At 32.4% G+C, this 17,402-nt stretch overlaps 7 protein-coding genes across 10 annotated transcripts; 4 read left to right on the forward strand and 3 right to left on the reverse strand.

Annotated features, from left to right (window-relative positions):
• Positions 1-445: 445 nt before the first annotated feature.
• On the reverse strand, positions 446-3,317 carry LOC128389625 (peroxisomal acyl-coenzyme A oxidase 3-like). The gene is given in 3 exon segments (XM_053349243.1): positions 446-1,858; positions 1,930-2,060; positions 2,062-3,317. Coding segments are annotated over 3 exon segments (2,151 nt in total). The 5' UTR covers positions 2,967-3,317; the 3' UTR covers positions 446-743.
• A 219-nt stretch (positions 3,318-3,536) lies between these two features.
• Positions 3,537-4,491, forward strand: LOC128389634 (ADP-ribosylation factor-like protein 2). Its single transcript, XM_053349254.1, has 3 exons — positions 3,537-3,718; positions 3,814-3,924; positions 4,015-4,491. The coding sequence occupies exons 1-3, from the start codon at positions 3,654-3,656 to the stop codon at positions 4,388-4,390; spliced, it is 552 nt and encodes a 183-aa protein (XP_053205229.1). The 5' UTR covers positions 3,537-3,653; the 3' UTR covers positions 4,391-4,491.
• On the reverse strand, positions 4,314-6,769 carry LOC128389626 (peptidyl-prolyl cis-trans isomerase FKBP8-like). Of its 2 annotated transcripts, XM_053349245.1 has the most exons (4): positions 6,232-6,769; positions 5,296-6,147; positions 4,689-5,190; positions 4,314-4,453 (listed from the first exon to the last, which is right to left on the reverse strand). In XM_053349245.1, coding segments are annotated over exons 1-4 (1,770 nt in total). In that variant the 5' UTR covers positions 6,647-6,769; the 3' UTR covers positions 4,314-4,452. The 2 variants fall into 2 exon arrangements, with proteins under 2 accessions (XP_053205220.1, XP_053205219.1); XM_053349244.1 differs by lacking the exon at positions 4,314-4,453 and having other exon boundaries at positions 4,481-5,190; positions 6,232-6,766.
• Positions 6,770-6,973: 204 nt separating this feature from the next.
• On the forward strand, positions 6,974-8,032 carry LOC128389633 (uncharacterized). The gene is made up of 2 exons (XM_053349253.1): positions 6,974-7,377; positions 7,469-8,032. Exons 1-2 carry the CDS (start codon positions 7,308-7,310, stop codon positions 7,999-8,001), a joined length of 603 nt encoding a protein of 200 aa, XP_053205228.1. The 5' UTR covers positions 6,974-7,307; the 3' UTR covers positions 8,002-8,032.
• Positions 8,033-8,200: 168 nt separating this feature from the next.
• On the forward strand, positions 8,201-10,781 carry LOC128389630 (inactive histone-lysine N-methyltransferase 2E-like). Its single transcript, XM_053349249.1, has 2 exons — positions 8,201-8,866; positions 9,727-10,781. Exons 1-2 carry the CDS (start codon positions 8,454-8,456, stop codon positions 10,625-10,627), a joined length of 1,314 nt encoding a protein of 437 aa, XP_053205224.1. The 5' UTR covers positions 8,201-8,453; the 3' UTR covers positions 10,628-10,781.
• Positions 10,782-12,636: 1,855 nt separating this feature from the next.
• LOC128389597 (putative uncharacterized protein DDB_G0290521) lies at positions 12,637-13,370 on the forward strand. The gene is made up of 2 exons (XM_053349210.1): positions 12,637-12,992; positions 13,046-13,370. Exons 1-2 carry the CDS (start codon positions 12,637-12,639, stop codon positions 13,368-13,370), a joined length of 681 nt encoding a protein of 226 aa, XP_053205185.1.
• Positions 13,371-13,802: 432 nt separating this feature from the next.
• Positions 13,803-14,949, reverse strand: LOC128389635 (uncharacterized). Of its 3 annotated transcripts, none has more exons than XM_053349257.1 (2): positions 14,521-14,949; positions 13,803-14,433 (listed from the first exon to the last, which is right to left on the reverse strand). In XM_053349257.1, the coding sequence occupies exons 1-2, from the start codon at positions 14,744-14,746 to the stop codon at positions 14,231-14,233; spliced, it is 429 nt and encodes a 142-aa protein (XP_053205232.1). In that variant the 5' UTR covers positions 14,747-14,949; the 3' UTR covers positions 13,803-14,230. The 3 variants fall into 3 exon arrangements, with proteins under 3 accessions (XP_053205232.1, XP_053205231.1, XP_053205230.1); XM_053349256.1 differs by having other exon boundaries at positions 13,803-14,430; positions 14,500-14,949; XM_053349255.1 differs by having other exon boundaries at positions 13,803-14,947.
• Positions 14,950-17,402: the final 2,453 nt, after the last annotated feature.

Here is a 17,402-nt window from a genome sequence, read left to right on the forward strand (position 1 = left end):
ATCTTCATCTTCTCTCTCTTTCTATCTCTCTTTTTTATTTTCTATCATCCAAACGGAAAAATAACCTTGGCTGAAGTTGAGCTTTTCTCCGATTCGCACTTTTCATCTCTCTCTCTCTCTCTCTCTCTCTCTCTCTCTCTCTTGTTTACTCTCTCCATTGCTCTCTTTCCTTTGTTTCTCTTCATCTGATCATCAGCTAACAATTAATTAGTGAGAATCGAGATAAAGATTAATGTTTTTCTTTAATCAACTAATCACTTACAACCAATTCTACTCGTTAATCGGCTATATTTTTTTTCCAATGGAAATCAAAGGTTATCTTAAACTTGTGATTTTCTATCATTTATCTTTGATGATTATCCTTTTAGTAGATCTTATCGAGTTAGATGAAATTCGTGATTTATTAAATTCTCTTGTTGTTAAAGCGAAAAGTAAACATTGTAAATTAACCAGTTTCTCCTTTTTTCTTTAATAGAAGTTTTTTCTTACAAAGGGAAAAAAATTCTCATTTTCTCTCGATAACTTTTTTTCTCTTTTCCTCTGGTCATGCGAATATTTAGAAACAATACCAAGGATATTTACGCTCCATCGAACAATTATCTTCCTATTTATTCAAATTGCCAGAAGAATTTTCTTCCTTTCTCTCTCATTCATTTTATCTTCCAATCTGATGACAACAATTCACTTGATTACGATCATTAGTTTAATTATAAAATCTTTATTGGAATCAAATTGATTTTAGATTAGAGGTTCGATCGAATTGGTGATTTCGGTTTGTTTATGGTAAATTCTTGATACCAATCGGGCCTTTCTTCTGATTTATCGGCTTTCGTGATGGAATCAAATAAGTGTTGATAGATTCGCCCATCGGAATTTCCTAGAACTGAATTAAGAACGAAATCAGTTGGTGCAAATGAATCGACCAGAGAAACTGCTTCGTCTTTGATTGATGAACATAATTGTTGTAATAAAGATCGAGCTGAATCAATTGAATTACTTTTCGCTTCAATGTAACCAGAGATACAAAGGTTAGCCCAATGTTTTTCCAATGACCAGAGGCCATAAATTAATCCTAATCTTTTTAGAATCGATGATAAATTGTCAGGTAGAAAATCTTGAGATACAAAGGAGTTAAATCTTTCCAATGAATTACATTCAAAATAAGAGATTGACAAGTTTCGTAGGTAAATTTGATTCTCTGCTTTAGCGAACCATAAATCGTCAGCACTTGGATTAGTTAATTGTCCTCCTCGTGATTTAATACTCTCATTGATACGATCTTTTGATGTTTTCAGTAAATAGCAAACAAGAAAATGATAGATTGAGATTATTGAAGAAAGTGAGGATAAGTTATCAGGTGGAAATGATGATGAAGATAAAATGGTTTCAATGTTATCGATAAAATTAACCGATCCCGATGGTGATGAGATTTTGAACGAAGTTGAACTTTTCTTTTGATCGTAAAGTCGAAGTAAAAAGTTTGATGTTTGCTGAAGGATAACATTACAATCACCTTCGTGTGTATTGTTAGCATCATGATCGACACGTAACTGATTTAATCGGGACGATTTAAGGTAACCATGGCCTCCACATGCTTCTCGTGATTCTTGAATTCCATCCCGTCCAATCCATGATGTAACTGCTTTCGAGGCACAACTTATCGCGTGAATCTCTGAACCTGATGAAGCCAAATCAAGATCAGAGGATAAACCATAGGTTGAAGCTGCATAGAGATTAATGAAATCTTCATAAAACGAATTGAAAAAAACTTGATAAACGAAACACGAGGCCAAATACGGAAATAAACGCCATTGGTGAACTGGATATTCAATTATCTCCAACTCCGAATCATTTGAACCTGAGGAAAGTTTTAAGAGAAGAGTAAACAATTAGTAAAACTCTTTGATTGTTTCTTGTTGATTAACTCACTTGGAGGACCAAATTGCTTACGAACGGCAGCATATCTGATTGCAATCGTAATTGCCTGTTGAAGATCAAGTGTACAAGTGTAAGTCATGAAGATCCTTCCAAGCGATAATATTCCAATGATGAACCAAATCTTTCCTCGAATCTTGAGTTCGAAGGATATATTTTCCATCCTCAGAAATATCTGCATGTTTGTTCATCAATGAATCTTTCGGAATTTTGTATCGATTAAAGATAATCCAACCATTATCCATTCCCTCCATGCCCACTTTCGGTCCCATGTCACCAACTCTCAGGCCAGGATAAGGTAAAAGTGTATTCTTATCACGAATTGGTACAAGAAATGAATGAGGACCATGAGATTGACCATCAGGAGTAATTAACTGAGCGTAAACGATTGCATGAGTCGCTGTTTGACCAAGAATTCCCGAATAGACTTTGGTAGCTTCAATATCTGGTGTATGAAGGATAAATTGTTTACTCGATGGTTCATAAATTGCTTGAGTTCTAATTGCTCTTATATTGGATCCATGGCTCATCTCGGTTATTGTCAATGCACCTAAAGCATTGAAAGAATCAATCTCATTGATTAATCGTCGGTGATGAGCTGATCCACTGATCTTTAAGCCTTGGATAAAATTATCTTGAGCCATCACCTTTTTACCACATAAACTTGCGTCATATTGCATTAGTGAAGCGATAAAAGCGGGCACCAGAAATGGATCATCGATCATATCTTCATCTTTTAGAAATTGATATTCATTCAATTTCTTCATTCTCATGAATGTTATCCGTCTTTCCTCATGACGAGATCTTTCAGTCCATGGTTTCTGTTGAAATATCTCATCTGATTCCATTGTTGACCAAATTTTATACTTCAATTTGATCGCCGATTCACCTTCCAATAATAATTTCATCTTCTTCCAATCAAATGAGGCTTTAGAACGATACTTATCGAGTGGACAGTCACGAGGTAGACACAGAATATCATCCAATGAACTTGTATCCAGAACCATTTTAACGGCACTTGAACTCATCATGAATTTCGGTTAAATTTCAATGGTAAAAATCACCAATTTCTAATTCGTCATCAATAACTATTCACTTTGCAAAAACAGAATCGTATCTGAATCAACACTATCAATAAATCTGTCTAAACAATGACGATGATGATGATGATGATAATGACGACATTAATTGAGGAAACTTAATGACCTGAATTCTGGTTGAATGTTTTTCTTTAAGGAAACCAGAATGGGAAAAAAACTCGTTTGAGTAGATTAACATTTGCAGTGATTTTTACCAATATAAATAAGGAACTTGTAACAATAAATTCAATTGTTATTTCCCATTTCATTTAACAATTAACTTCATCTTTTCCAATTTCAGCTTTTAAATCACTTGTTGTAATTAGAATCATTTCACTTTACCAAAAATATTAGTTCAAGTATCATTTAACTGATATTTTATTCTTAAAAAATCTTCCATTATAAAGTAAAAATAATCTCATAACAACTCTGAGAATGAAAAAAAAATTTGATAAGTTGAAATTAGAAAAGAAATTTAAATTTGGCGCTTTTCGTTGCTTAGCTACGAGATTTGTAAACATAAATAAAAATGATTTTCAATTTAATTTTGATTGATCATTTTTGTTTGATCAATTAATTGGTGTTAATTGTCAGTGATTGTTAATTGATTTAATTTGGATTGTTGATTATGCTGTTACAATGGTTTTGTTGAATATATTGAAGAAATTAAAACAAAAGGAACGTGAAGTTCGTCTATTGGTATTGTGAGTATTTTTTTTTGTTAGTATTTTGAATTGATTGAAATAAAAAAGATGATTAGTTAATTAACATTTTTCGTTTTGTTTTTCTATCAAAATAGAGGCTTGGATAATGCTGGAAAAACAACAATTGTCAAAAAATTCAACAATGATGATATTCAAAGTATATCTCCAACTTTGGGATTCAATATTTATGCTTTGGACCACAAAGGGTAATATAAAAAAAATAATAATTCTCAGTGTTAATTGTTAATTGTTTTGGTCTGGTTAAAATTACCTTTTTCTTTTGTTTACCAATTTAGATTTAAATTGAATGTTTGGGATATTGGTGGACAAAGTTCTTTACGAGCTTATTGGCGAAATTACTTCGAGTCAACTGATGGATTAATTTGGGTTGTTGATAGTGCTGATTCTTTGCGTTTATCGGATTGTAAGAAGTCACTTCATGCGTTACTACAAGAGGAAAGGCTACTTGGTTCAACGCTTTTGATTTTCGCAAACAAACAAGACATTCCTGGCTCATTATCTTCACAACAAATTGAGCAAATTCTAGAATTAGGATCTCTCAAGAATCGTCATTACAAAATAATCGGATGTTCAGGCTATTCGGGTGAGAATTTATTGCAAGGCATTGATTGGTTAATTGACGATGTTTCAGCCCGAATATTCACTTTTTAATTATCTCCATCATACCAACTAATCTTCTGATTATTCCTTGTTTGTTTAATCTCACTCATGAATCTGAAAAAATTGAAAAGAAACGCATCATTAATAACGAATATCAACAAGTGACGTTTATTCAATGACTAATTAGCAAAAGTAAAGTAAAGTAAAAGTGAATATGGAATGATAAATGAATTAGTGTAGGTGTTGGTTAATAATACAATCTCATCAAAAAGCATAAATTTGGTAAATTGCAGCTCCAATCGCTGCAACACCAATCGATGTTAGAATAATTAAAGTTTTAGGTGTGTACCATTTACTATCTGGTTTAACGGCAGTTGATTTGTTATTGTCTAATTGGAGCATCTTTTTAAACATTTTTCTCTCCTCTTCCAATTGTCTGAGACAAGCCTTAGATGTTTGCATGTATTCAGCTTTGATGAGACGATTATCGGGCTCTAAACTTGTCGCCGCTTTAAATACTTCCAGTGCTTCATCAAGATAACCTCGTGAACATAAAATTTTACCTTTTCGAAACAAGGCTTTAACGTTTTTCTCATCAATTGCCAACGAAGCATTAACAGAATCTAATGCAGCATCATAAGCATCCATTTTCATGTGAGCTTGAGCCAAATTATTGTAACAACTGGACTTCAGATCGGATATTTTTTTCAATACTTTTTCCTTCTCGTCATCATCCTTTATTTCCGATGGATCGATGTCAAGAAATTCAATAGCTCGTTTATAAAGGGTAATAGAATTTGAATATTCACTTCGAGAGAAGTGGAAATTACCTTTTTCTTTTTTACCTTCAGCTAAAGAAAAGAAAAGAAAAGAAAAGGAGAATTATTCAGAATGGATTTTTGTGTTGGATGTTTTTTTTTGTTGTATACAAATGAAAATATATTTGATTAACTGACCTATTTTGATTCTCTCCATGGCATCGATTTCATTTAATTCTTCGACCCAATCAATTGAAACAACTTCAATCGTCAAATCTAAAGCAGCATTAGGTGGGATATCAGGATCTCGACCTTTGTCACCATAAGCAAACCGAGGAGAAACAATAACATTGGCGATTTCACCATCGTCCATAAGAGGCACAACCAAATCCACGGCATGGTGTATATCACAATCACCGACAAATATCTTGATATTTTCATAACATTCAGAATCAATTTTAGCACCAGAACTTTTTAATTTGGTTGTCAAATTAAGTTTAACACGACAGCCTTTCTCAGGCCTGGCTCGTTCCTTCCTACCTTCAGCTAGAGTTTTCTTCAATATCTGCCGGTTATCCAATATATCCAAATACCCTTCATAAGGTTCCAACTTGTTTTTCTCTTCTTCCAATTGTCTCTGATAAGCCCAAGATATTGTCTCATATTCAGCTTTGAGAGAACTAGAATCAGGATCTAAAGCTACTGCCTCTTTAAATACTTCCAGTGCTTCCTGGAAATTACCTTGTGCAGATAAAATTTTACCTTTTCGAAACAGGGCTTTAACATTATTATCATTTATTGCTAACGAAGCATTAACAGAATCTAATGCAGCATCGTAAGAATTTTTTTTCATATGAGCTTGAGCCAAATTATTGTAACAACTCGCCTGTAGATCGGATAGTTTTTTCAATACTTTTTCCTTCTCTCCATTATCCTTTATTTCTGATGGATCGATGTCAAGAAATTCAATAGCTCGTTTATAGAGGGCAATAGAATTTGAATATTCACTTCGGGAGAAGTAGAAATTACCTTTTTCCTTTTTACCTTCAGCTAAAGAAAAGAAAAAGAGAATTACTCAAAATGGATTTTGTGTTTTTTGTATACAAATGAAAGTGACTTATTCGATTTACTGACCTATTTTAATTCTCTCCATGGAATCGAGTTCAGTTAATTCTTTAAACCGTTCAATTGAAACAACTTCAATGGTCAAATCTAGAAGAGCATCAGATGGGACATCAGGATCTCGACCTTTCTCACCATAAGCAAACTGAGCAGAGACAAAAACATTGGCGATTTCACCCTCATTCATATGAGGCACAACCAAATCCAAGGCATGATTTATATCACAATCACCGACAAATATCTCAATATTTTCATAACATTCAGAATCAATTTTAACACCAGAATCTTTCAATTTGGTTGTCACATTAAGTTTAACACGACAACCTTTCTCGGGCCTGGCTCGATCCTTCCTACCTTCAACTAGAGTTTTCTTCAAAATCTGCCGGTTATCCAATAAATCCACGTACCCATCACAAGGTTCCAACATTTTTCACCAATAAATAAAATAAAATTTCAATTAAACCAAAAACGATTTAAAAACAATCAACTAACAAACAGTAACAATTAAGAAAATGTAATGAATTTAAATTTAAATTCATCAAAATGACTTAACAATATTCAGCCAACAGTTGATGAGAAAACAACGCCATCTATTGACCAGGTAGCGTTTCGATTAACCTTTTTTTGCAATTTAATTAACAATTGAAATTTAAATTATTCTCTTTAATTTTCTGATTCGACTGATTGATTGGTTGATTTGGTGCCGTTTAATAGTTGGCTACCAATTGGTAGTTAAGGTTAATCTGTGGAGGATTTTGTTTCTATTTAGTAAATAGTTTAAACGATCAATTAAACTGATCGACTTTCTAACTTTTCTTGAAGATTAATTTTCTTTTTCTTTTTCTTCTGAGGGTCAATTCGATTGACCCTTAGGTTATTATTATTGTCCATTTGAACTTTTTCTTTCTTTCTATTGGCCTTAGCGAATTAAGTTCAATTTGGGAGTGTAAAAAGTTTATCCTTTTCGTATAAAAGTCTAGGTATTTTCCTCGAAGATGTTCATTAGTATCTAAAGTTTTCTTCGAACAACTTTGAATTCAAGTTCTTTTTTTGTTCTGTTCTATTCTTCGAATTTTCCTCAGCTCAATATGAATTTCCAATCGGTTCTATTTACTCTCTTTCTTCTAGTTAATGTCATCTCAGCGAATGTTTTGAAAAGTAAGTATTTTTCGAAGTTCTTTTTGTCCAAATCTCATTTTTCGTTCATTCGATTAACAATTTTTTTCTATTTGATTTAATGTTCAATTAGGTTGGTATTCGTCTTTAGGAAGTAGTTATACTAAATCGAAAGAGACGGCAGTTGATAAACATGAAGAGAAAAAAGGTCGTTTAGTCTTGGAAACTGGACTCGAAGTGTCAACAATTCCACCGGTACCTGAATACAAACCAAAACCCGAGAAAATAATGAAAAAAGAAAAGGATGAAACCTGTGAACTTCAATTCGACGAACATGATATTCTCATGTTAACATTGATCCAAAGAAATTCCAACTATTCAACTAAACCAGTTAAACCAATCATAATGAACCCAAAGTCAATTCAGTTACAATTAAAATCAGAACCTGAAGTTGATCTGAAAAGTTCATTAGCAAAGTTTCTCAAACTATCGAAACTCACCGATGAAGATATTCCAATTCGACTTCATATGAAATCGGAAGTTATCAAAGAACTACCAAAGCTGAATGCTGATGATATTTTCGTTCTGACCATAATCACTAGCGAAGATGATGGATCTCTCCAAATTAAATCTCATTTTGTCGAATCAATTTCCACTGATAAATGATAATAACAATAAAGTTCTCCTTTGCAATTTACATTCTCACTCTCTCAGAATTCATTTAATTTCAACATCAACTTGTTCTCTCCAAGGTTAACGACTTAACCTCTCTCTCTCTCTCTTTTCTCTCATTCTTAAGACTGGTTTCCTTTTTTACTCTCTCACAAAGGGTATGTTCCCATTCTCATTCCACCTTTTACCTGTTTCAGTTGAACGAAAGACTTGTTCAAGTAACTTACGCGTTTTTCCTTCCATTTTGATTACCCTGTAACTTAAAGTTCTTCCTTCATCTTGTTGATAATCATCTTGTTCTAATCATAATAACAATCTACGTGAAACCGTTCCAACGTGGCGATAATTGTGTATGTATGTGTGTGTTTATTGTACCGTTTGTTGAACCGATTGGTTTATATTGATATCGATTATTTAACGTAACAGATAATTAATAATATAACAAAATGAGACCCAAAACAAATGATCCCCTGGTCGATAGTGATACTGGTTTACCTCGCACTCCAGTTGCTTGGCGTCACCGGGAACTTCATTTACCACAACAAACAAATTTAATGTCACAAACTTATTATCAACCAATTCCCCAGCCATTACCATCGGTCATCTCAACCAATCATCACAATCACCACCACCATCAACAACCACACCAACAACAACAACATTATCATTCAAATTCACACAGTTATCATTCATCAACACCGCCGACAACACAACCATCTAATCATCACAATCATCATCATCCCTCATCATTAAATCATCGAACTTCATCCCCATCAGTATTGACCACATCTTCTGATGATCGTGAAGAAATCCCAATGGTTCGTCATCATCATCATTCTTCATCTCGAAGACACAACGGGTAAGATTTATCTCCATTCATCTTATTTCGAATCATCATCATCATCATATTATTCATCTTTTCTTTACATTGTTTTCTTTCATTAAAAAGAGAATCTTTTATTTCTATTCTCTTATCAAGTCTCTCTCTCTCTCTTCTTTTCATCATCTTCATCTTCCTCTTTTTCTTTCTCTTCTTGTTCATTATAAACTTGAAAAAAGCTCTTTAAATGTTCTGACCCTTAGCTGTTTCTACTTGATGACCATTAACATTCATAATAGTTGTTAAGTGAGACGGAAAAAGTGGCCTACATTGTATTTAATTGTAAACGAAATATAATTAAATACATTGATCTCATTGACCTTAACGAGTTATTATTATAACATTCAAACTACTTGACCAATTTTCATGTTCACCTTTATTTACATTCAGTCGCATTTCCTTATTTACCTACATTTTTTTTACTCGATTATTCATATCAACTATTATTCCTATTCAGATGAATTAATATTTTATCATGAAACCCTCATCATCTCTTCATCATTCATCATTTCATTTCTTTAATCTCTCTCTCTCTCTTTTATCATAACTTTTCATTCACAATTTTTCATGTGAATTCTCTCATCATTTTCAGAGTATAAGAACTTTATCTCATTAACAGCATGATAATATCTTGAGGCAAATCTTTTAATCTGCTCTCAGACTTTTCCCAAACCGGATAATCATCAAAGATCAATTTAATAGTAGCCAAAAAAAAGCAAAAGTTTTCTAAAAATTGAGTCTTATCATTAGAGTTTAATTGTGAGAAATCGGGAATCTGTTTAATCAATTTAACTTTTTTTTTTATTGCTTCTTCTCTCGTTTCATTGACCATTAATTAGATCCATTTATAGTACAACAATTGACCGTCGACGATCAAAACATTATTCCCAATCAAATTTAATACCCCAATTGTCAACTAATCGAGGATCAATTGTCAGTTATGGACCAGGACCCATACGAAATTATCAAAGAACGGCAACTTTAAGGTCAACACGAAGTTATCCCGGTCTAGTAATGGCTCAAGTGGGAACCTTTGATGGTGAACCTTGTCCCGTTCATGGATCAAATCATCCTGTTCATCATCACCAATCACCTATTATCCCTGGTCCTCCCCTACCACCTCCTTTACCCCCACTTCCTCTCAACCCTCGTCACCTTTCAATTGCATCTCATCATCAACTTGCTCATCCATATGATCATCATCACCATCACCACCCTCATCCTCATCATCCAACCTCAGCATCTCTTCTAGCTCACCCTGTACATAATCAGCAAATGCTCACAGTCAAACGTTTCAATTCACTTTCTGATTTACGTCGCCCTTCATTACCACCCTTAATTGCTTACCCTGGAAACTCAAGTGCAATCGGCTTAGGGCCACCAGTCCCCCAACCAGGAGCACTAGCGACTCAAGGAGCTTCAAATATCGCCCAATATGAATGCTTTAGCAAATCGTTGACAAACAAACTTCCAATGCCAACTTACGTTGGAACCATGTTCCATAATAATAATGGATCAACTTCATTTGTGCCCTCAGGAGCTCAGATTATGATTCCCGGTCATGGATCAGCTCCAATTGAAGCCATTAAAAGTCATCTTGCTTCTGCCAATCAAGTTGATTCATTAATTTACGATGATTCAGTTTGTTGTAAAGGACATTTAATCGTCTTATGGATAATACTCACCGTCGTTACAATCGGTGTTATTTCAGGAATAATCTTAGGAGTTACCGCTAATTAATCGCTCCCAAACAATCAACTAATAATATACCATTGTGATAATAATAATAATAACAACAACACCATATAAATACTAATATATTTTTCTAAAGATTCTGTGAATCAAATTGATTTTGATTGATTAAAAAAAGGAGAAGAAATTAGTTCAACACTAATCGTGATAAAATCTCTCTATTGATTTATCTCAACATGAAAGTGGCCAAAGAAAGAAAAAACAATTCGTGAGTTGATAATAATAAAAATTTTCTTTAACTTTATTGAATCAATTGCAATTAATTCCGCCAATTGAGTAGTATTAATCGTAAATTTCCACGACAATTAGGCTTTAAAATGTTCCAACACAGCAATATAATAGTAATAACGTATAATAGTAAACAGAGAGAAAGAGTTGATTACTTAAACAAAGAGAGAGAGAGAGAGAGAGAAAACCTAATCAGAATAGATTCTCAGTTGACTGAATTGTGGATAAATTGTAGATGATGAACTTTCGGAGAAGCGAAAGAAAAAAAAAACTCCATTGACAAGTTAATTGTGATTAGAACACAAAAGTAATAGTAAAATCGTTGAGACGTAACAAACTTTTTTTTCACTTTTTTTCTTCTTCTATTAGAGTTGATAATATCTCAATCGAAAACAATTCATTGGGATTATTTATCTTCCATTGTGTTCTAATGAGTATCATATAAGATGATGATGATGATGATCGTCATCATGATCATGGTGATGATTAACAATCAAGGGTCATCCAAATGATCAAATGTTAATGTTAACCTAAAGTCTCCTAATGATGATGTTGGGAGTTGCATTTACAACCAATATTATTATTTATTAGTCTCTTTAGTTGTTATTGTTTGTTTGTTTTTTTATGATTAAAGTTAATTGTTTAGGAATGAAAAGTTGTCACTAATGTTGACCTTGAGTAAATAATAATAGATTCAATGATTGTCATGTTACAAACGATTGATAATTATTTGGTCTTATCCTTTGGCCCGTGACTTAATTAGCGATACAATTTGGATACAGTTGAAACATTGAGAATCTACAATCAGCCCGGAAAAAACAATTTCCTTCCGTATTTAAAGTTTATCTTCATTATCATCTTACCTTTTCTAAATATATGCTAACATGAATACACCTTTTCTTTTACCTTTTATCATTTACCCTGATCATCATGTTTACCTTTTAATGTTCAGGGTATAATCTTAATCTTCACAAATTCATTATTCTGTGAAACTTGTTGAAACAATTATCCATTAACAATGGTAATCAATTAATCATTGAATATCGTGTTCATTTAATTTCTCAACCAATCAACAAAACAGAAATAAACTTGTTATTGTTTTACTCACAATCTATTTCCATCATGGTGATCATGGTGATCATTCAATTCAAAAGAATCAACTAATTATGCTTATGAAGACAATTGAATTTAATTTTCTTTCTTTCTTCTAATAGAAAACAAAATTATTATTATTGATATTTAATTCATTCATCGATTCGGATGAGATTGATTTTCTCTATTGGAGTAAATCATTTTAATCTGTTAATTGTTGAAATTGGAGAAAATTATCTATCTTAAAACTGATTCTGATTCTTTGGTATTAATTATATTTACTCACGAAAAGTTGATAACAATGTAATCAGTTGATTCAATTAGTCTTTCTGTTTTGTTAATTACCTGGTAATCTATCAACTGATTTAATTGCGCTTATTATAATTATCTTTAATCAACTATTGGTTATTTCAAAGTTGCGATAATCAATCAAATTAAAAGTTTAACAAGGATAATATTTACTAAATTTACTAACTGTCACTCAAATTACATCAAAAACTATTGATTATTGTTGAACGGTTTTTTTAGATAAATCAAATCGACTAATTGAAGTTTCAATCATTTCGGAACCGATTGTTAATATCAATCGTAGCTTATTAGTTGCTTAGAGTTGTAATTAATTACTTCAAAAGTTTGTTGATGAATTTATATCTGAATTGGTTTTAAACAATAAAATCATGAAATCAACTTATATTGTGCTTATTGTTTGTCTTATCATCTCAATTAAATTGGATTCTAATAAGGCAGATTACGGATTTTACGGTTTCCCCCGATTCTGGCAAGGACTACAAGGCCCGCTCCTCAATGGATGCCGCCCTCATACGATCCATTTGACAGTTTCGCCTCCGCCACCGCCCGCCAATCCAATGCCTATGCCTATGCAATACTTCGTACCAGTTCGAGTTCCAGTTCCTGTTCCTGTTCCAGTTGAACCATCGGAACCATCGGAACCACCAAAAACACGACCATCACAGTTACCACAACCTTCAAGAACCCCACCAGATCAGCCTCTGAAATCTCCGCAACCCTCACAGTCCACACAATCCTCGAAATCCCGCAATCACCACAGTCTCCACAATCGTCCAGAACCCCGCAATCCTCACGACTCCAACAAACACCTCAACAAACATCTCAACAATCGACTAAACAATCGCCTCAACAATCAGCCGAAGCTAGAAAAGCGAAAAATGATAATATTGAAAAATCTAAAGCAGCGATGAAAAGTATGGCCGATAAATATGCTCCAGCAGTTAACAAAACTATGAACCAAGCAGCGGATTATGATAGAGCGATTTTAAAAATGACCAAAACTTTCGTTGGTGAAACGCTTGATAATGCAGGTGATTCTACTGTCGAGGGAATGAAAGAGTTAACTAATCCAAGCACCGAACCACCTGAAAAGAATCAATGATTAACTGATTGTATTTGTTTCGTAAATTGAATTACAACATTAAAACAATATTTTCATAAAATCGTAATCTTGTTAATCAACTTAATCAAAAGCACAATGTCAACGATATCAAGTAATTTCTTTACACAGTTAGAAAAGTATCCAATCAATTTTTATGCTGTTATCAATTATTAGTCTAAATCTATTATACTATTAAGCAATTGTCTAAATTAAGTTTCTATCTTGCTGATTGTTTCAATTTACATGAAGATGATTAAATTTACTGCGATTATGAAAATTATCTCTAATTGAATCTATTATTTAATAATCTTTGATGTATTTCCAAGTGTAAAATATTTAAATTTTGGGATTGATATTCATTTGTGATAAAATATAATAAATGATGATTAACTTATAGTTAATCTTAACGAAATAATTTCGAGTCAATTAAAATTGGAAGGAAAAATTTTCTATTTTATTTCAGTGATCATTGATCAATTGATGATGAATTAAAAATGAATATCACTTAACTGTAATACAAGTGATCATTTGATTATCTCTTGGTTGACATTTTTAATTGCAAATAAAGGAGAAAGATTTTAATTTATTGAAGAATAGGATTTATTCAACGCTGATAGCAGCGCCGTCCGGTTGATTTTCAGCTCTACCAGTCGCTAAATAAGTTGTGAAGAATTTTGAATAATCGTTTCCGGGAGCGAATGATTTTTCAAAGCCTCCTTTACCACCGAAACCTTTCTGGAGCCCTCCAAACAGTGAAGAAGTGGCTCCATCGACAATACCAGCGACTGGCTTAAGGGCATCGTAGGTTAGGAGTTTTTCAATTGGTACGAAAGTCTTATCAAGCTTTGGGACAAGGTCACTTATGATTTTACCAAATGAGCCCTCCTTTTTGAGTCCCAACCACCAGCACCCCAACCTTCCCATCCACCGGTTTTACCACCCCAGCCTCCCTGGCCACCAGGCCAACTACCAGCACCAGGCCAGCCACCGGCACCAGGCCAGCCACCAGGACCTCCAGCACCACCCCAACCACCGGGCTTACCACCAGCACCAGGCCAACCTCCTGGTTTTCCCCCAGCTCCAGGCCAGCCACCAGGTTTACCATCAGCACCAGGCCAACCACCAGGACCTCCAGCACCAGGCCAACCACCGGGTTTACCCCCTTTTTCTAAATATTCAAGAGGGACTACAAACGAACCTGCAGTAGCTTTCGCTTCCGCCGAAGCTTGTGAACCGATGTCAGTGAAGGTGCTACGTTTAAATCGTCCAACTGAACTTTCTTCATTTCCAATCGATGAACATTGAATCAATGGAACAATTAGAATAATTAAACAAACGGAAGACAATCCAGTTGACCGAGAAACACTTTTGATCATTTTGCTTATGATTATGATGATGTTATCGATTCACTTGATTAACTTTAATTAAGCAAAACAAAACTTAAAACAATCAACCGTATTTTAAACAATCAAACAACGAGTTTTAATCAGCATGAAAAAGGAAATGATTACAACTAAATTACTATTACCATTGATTAATAAACTAATTTCATAATTAACAAAATTTAATTTCCGTGTTGCCCATTTTTATACTAGATTAATTATACTCACCTTTACAATTAACTAACTAATCAGTGATTCATTTCATTTTGTCCAACCATTAAACTATAAAAGCCAATTATGATTTGATTGTAAATCAAAATTAAAACAATTGACAAGATTGATAATTTACATATTTGATTAGTTTTCCCTTTCATTTTAATCAACATTCAATAAAATCAATACTTTAATTGCTAATTACTAATTAGAGAAGAGCTTAATTGTTGCATAGATACTAAATAATTGATATACTAATTGTATTTGTTTTCTCATTGACAAAAGGTAATTAATGACAAGGGTCAGTTAAGGTCAAGTTAAGAATTGATTTCGTTTGTTGATTAAACTAATTGTTACTAATTGTTATTGTTGAAAATACAATTGATCCTCTTAAATACAACTTAATTTAGTTGTAGGTGAGAGATAATTAATTATTTACTTTAAGATAATCTTAATCTGTATGTGAAAAATACTTTGAATAATTAATTAAATTTACGTGAGTGTTAAATTGATTAACATCTTTTGTGAGTTGCAAGTGATTAAATCAACTTGTTCACTCAATAATTAACAGATTAATTAATTGTAAAGTTAATCAAAGGGTCACAGGAATGAAACATTTACTTTTTCACTTTTTGTTTGTTAGCTAATTGTTCAGGTAAAGGTTGATTGTTTATTTTTCTTATCATTCAACATTAGTGATTAACTATTCAATTTTGGTGATTTACTTGATTGTTTAACCATAACAAAAATGACAATCACAATGATAATGCCTACAGTTGATTATCATTTAACAGTTAACATTATATAATCATTAAGATCGTAACTGTCAATATGTACAAGCAATCAAATCAATCAAACACTCAGATTAACGAGATTAGGATAAAACTAATATCAACAATTTCCTTGAAATCAAGTTCTTGATAAGTTCCCGATTCTGAAAACGGTATTCACCTCAAATCAGCTTCGATTGATTATCTAATAGAAGGTCAACTTAGCGGTCAAATGTTATGGAAAAAAAAGTTCCAAGGAAAATCTTATAAACGAAACGTAAACATTTTCTTTGGCGAACTTGAACTCGAAAAAATCTGACCTGAAGAACGACCGATCAGTTTCATACATAAGAAACTCAGAAAGTGAAATGTATTGACTGTTACAATTAACTAAATTATTCTAATTGAGTCTGTAAATTAACTGAGAATCACAATCTATTCTAAATCAATAATAATAACATCAAATTATTTCAATGTGACACAATACATTTGATACAATTTAATTTGATTATTGATCAATATGATTACACAAAGTTGTATTTGTTATAATTGTTATAAATGAAACAATTGATTAGTTATTGAAATGGGTGAATAAATTTTCCAAGAATTTAATAATAATACTATAAATATGAATACGAAATTGTGATGAATTATTGAAATGAAAGTTTCTCATTGATCACAATTAGAATCTATATTTGTAATCATGTCCTATTGTGAATTAAATAAATACAATAAGAGGAAATTGATTCGTGTTGAGAGTTGGGTCAATGGGAGATTAATGGATAATTGTAATAAGATGTAGGTTGATTTATAAAAGCATCATCATCATCATCATCATCATCATGATTAGTTGATTTACCCAATAAACAATCAGATTAATTTCTTTGTGTTTCTTGTTTTTCCAGTCAATTCATTTAAATCATTCAAACGTCATCCATTTCGTTGAAAATAACAACAATATAATATGAAAACACCACAGGCTCGATAATGGCTACATAATGATTACCTCGATACAAAAGAAAAGGGTTTAGTTAATTGTTAGAGTTAAATAGTAACAATCAACTGGAATTGAGAAAAAAATTTACAGAAACAAAAGGATTGAGCTAAAGTGAGTTAGTAAGTAAACAGAATTGATTATTTTAATATCATCATTAGTTAATTGTGCTGTCAAATCAACACAAATCTTAATGTCATTCCTTCATTGTAATGGTTAATATTAATTCAAGTTAAATGGCAAATATCCTCAGGCTAATTGGTTGATCATTTAATGGTTAATTATTATTATTAAATTGTTTGAATACATTAACTTTAATAATTTATTTGTATTTCATAGGTTATTGGTTAGTGATAATCAACTATTAATTACAATTGGATTGCAATCAAATTGAACAATTTAATGTAATGTAAATAAAAGCATTTCTTTAATCAGGTGTAAATCTTTTATTTGTTTTCATTACTTACTTACAATTAGTTGAGTGTAATTGATTATCTTGATTGAGAGTTTCACTTTTAATTGTTTATCAATTTGATTTAGTTTAATAACAACTTTCAGATGTAATGATTATCATCATAGAGATAATGACCATGAGAAATTAGGAAAGTCTTCATTGCTCGAGGGCATCGTTATCGAAAATAACTCGAACAATTAAATGTTCATTTGTGAAGAA

This window comes from Panonychus citri, unplaced genomic scaffold (assembly GCF_014898815.1).
Source record: "Panonychus citri isolate SS breed McGregor unplaced genomic scaffold, ASM1489881v1 Contig00109, whole genome shotgun sequence".
Taxonomy (NCBI): domain Eukaryota; kingdom Metazoa; phylum Arthropoda; class Arachnida; order Trombidiformes; family Tetranychidae; genus Panonychus; species Panonychus citri.

Excerpts from the sequence above, each read along its gene's own strand:
- LOC128389634 (XM_053349254.1), top strand. The coding sequence starts at position 3,654 with ATGGTTTTGTTGAATATATTGAAGAAATTAAAACAAAAGGAACGTGAA. Across the intron at positions 3,719-3,813 it reads GAAGTTCGTCTATTGGTATT|AGGCTTGGATAATGCTGGAA; the intron begins GTGAGTATTTTT and ends CTATCAAAATAG. Across the intron at positions 3,925-4,014 it reads TATGCTTTGGACCACAAAGG|ATTTAAATTGAATGTTTGGG; the intron begins GTAATATAAAAA and ends TTACCAATTTAG.
- LOC128389626 (XM_053349244.1), bottom strand. The coding sequence starts at position 6,646 with ATGTTGGAACCTTGTGATGGGTACGTGGATTTATTGGATAACCGGCAG. Across the intron at positions 6,148-6,231 it reads CATGGAGAGAATTAAAATAG|CTGAAGGTAAAAAGGAAAAA; the intron begins GTCAGTAAATCG and ends TCTTTTCTTTAG. Across the intron at positions 5,191-5,295 it reads CATGGAGAGAATCAAAATAG|CTGAAGGTAAAAAAGAAAAA; the intron begins GTCAGTTAATCA and ends TCTTTTCTTTAG.
- LOC128389633 (XM_053349253.1), top strand. The coding sequence starts at position 7,308 with ATGAATTTCCAATCGGTTCTATTTACTCTCTTTCTTCTAGTTAATGTC. Across the intron at positions 7,378-7,468 it reads CTCAGCGAATGTTTTGAAAA|GTTGGTATTCGTCTTTAGGA; the intron begins GTAAGTATTTTT and ends ATGTTCAATTAG.
- LOC128389630 (XM_053349249.1), top strand. The coding sequence starts at position 8,454 with ATGAGACCCAAAACAAATGATCCCCTGGTCGATAGTGATACTGGTTTA. Across the intron at positions 8,867-9,726 it reads TCATCTCGAAGACACAACGG|ATCCATTTATAGTACAACAA; the intron begins GTAAGATTTATC and ends ACCATTAATTAG.
- LOC128389597 (XM_053349210.1), top strand. The coding sequence starts at position 12,637 with ATGAAATCAACTTATATTGTGCTTATTGTTTGTCTTATCATCTCAATT. Across the intron at positions 12,993-13,045 it reads AAATCTCCGCAACCCTCACA|AACCCCGCAATCCTCACGAC; the intron begins GTCCACACAATC and ends ACAATCGTCCAG.
- LOC128389635 (XM_053349255.1), bottom strand. The coding sequence starts at position 14,746 with ATGATCAAAAGTGTTTCTCGGTCAACTGGATTGTCTTCCGTTTGTTTA.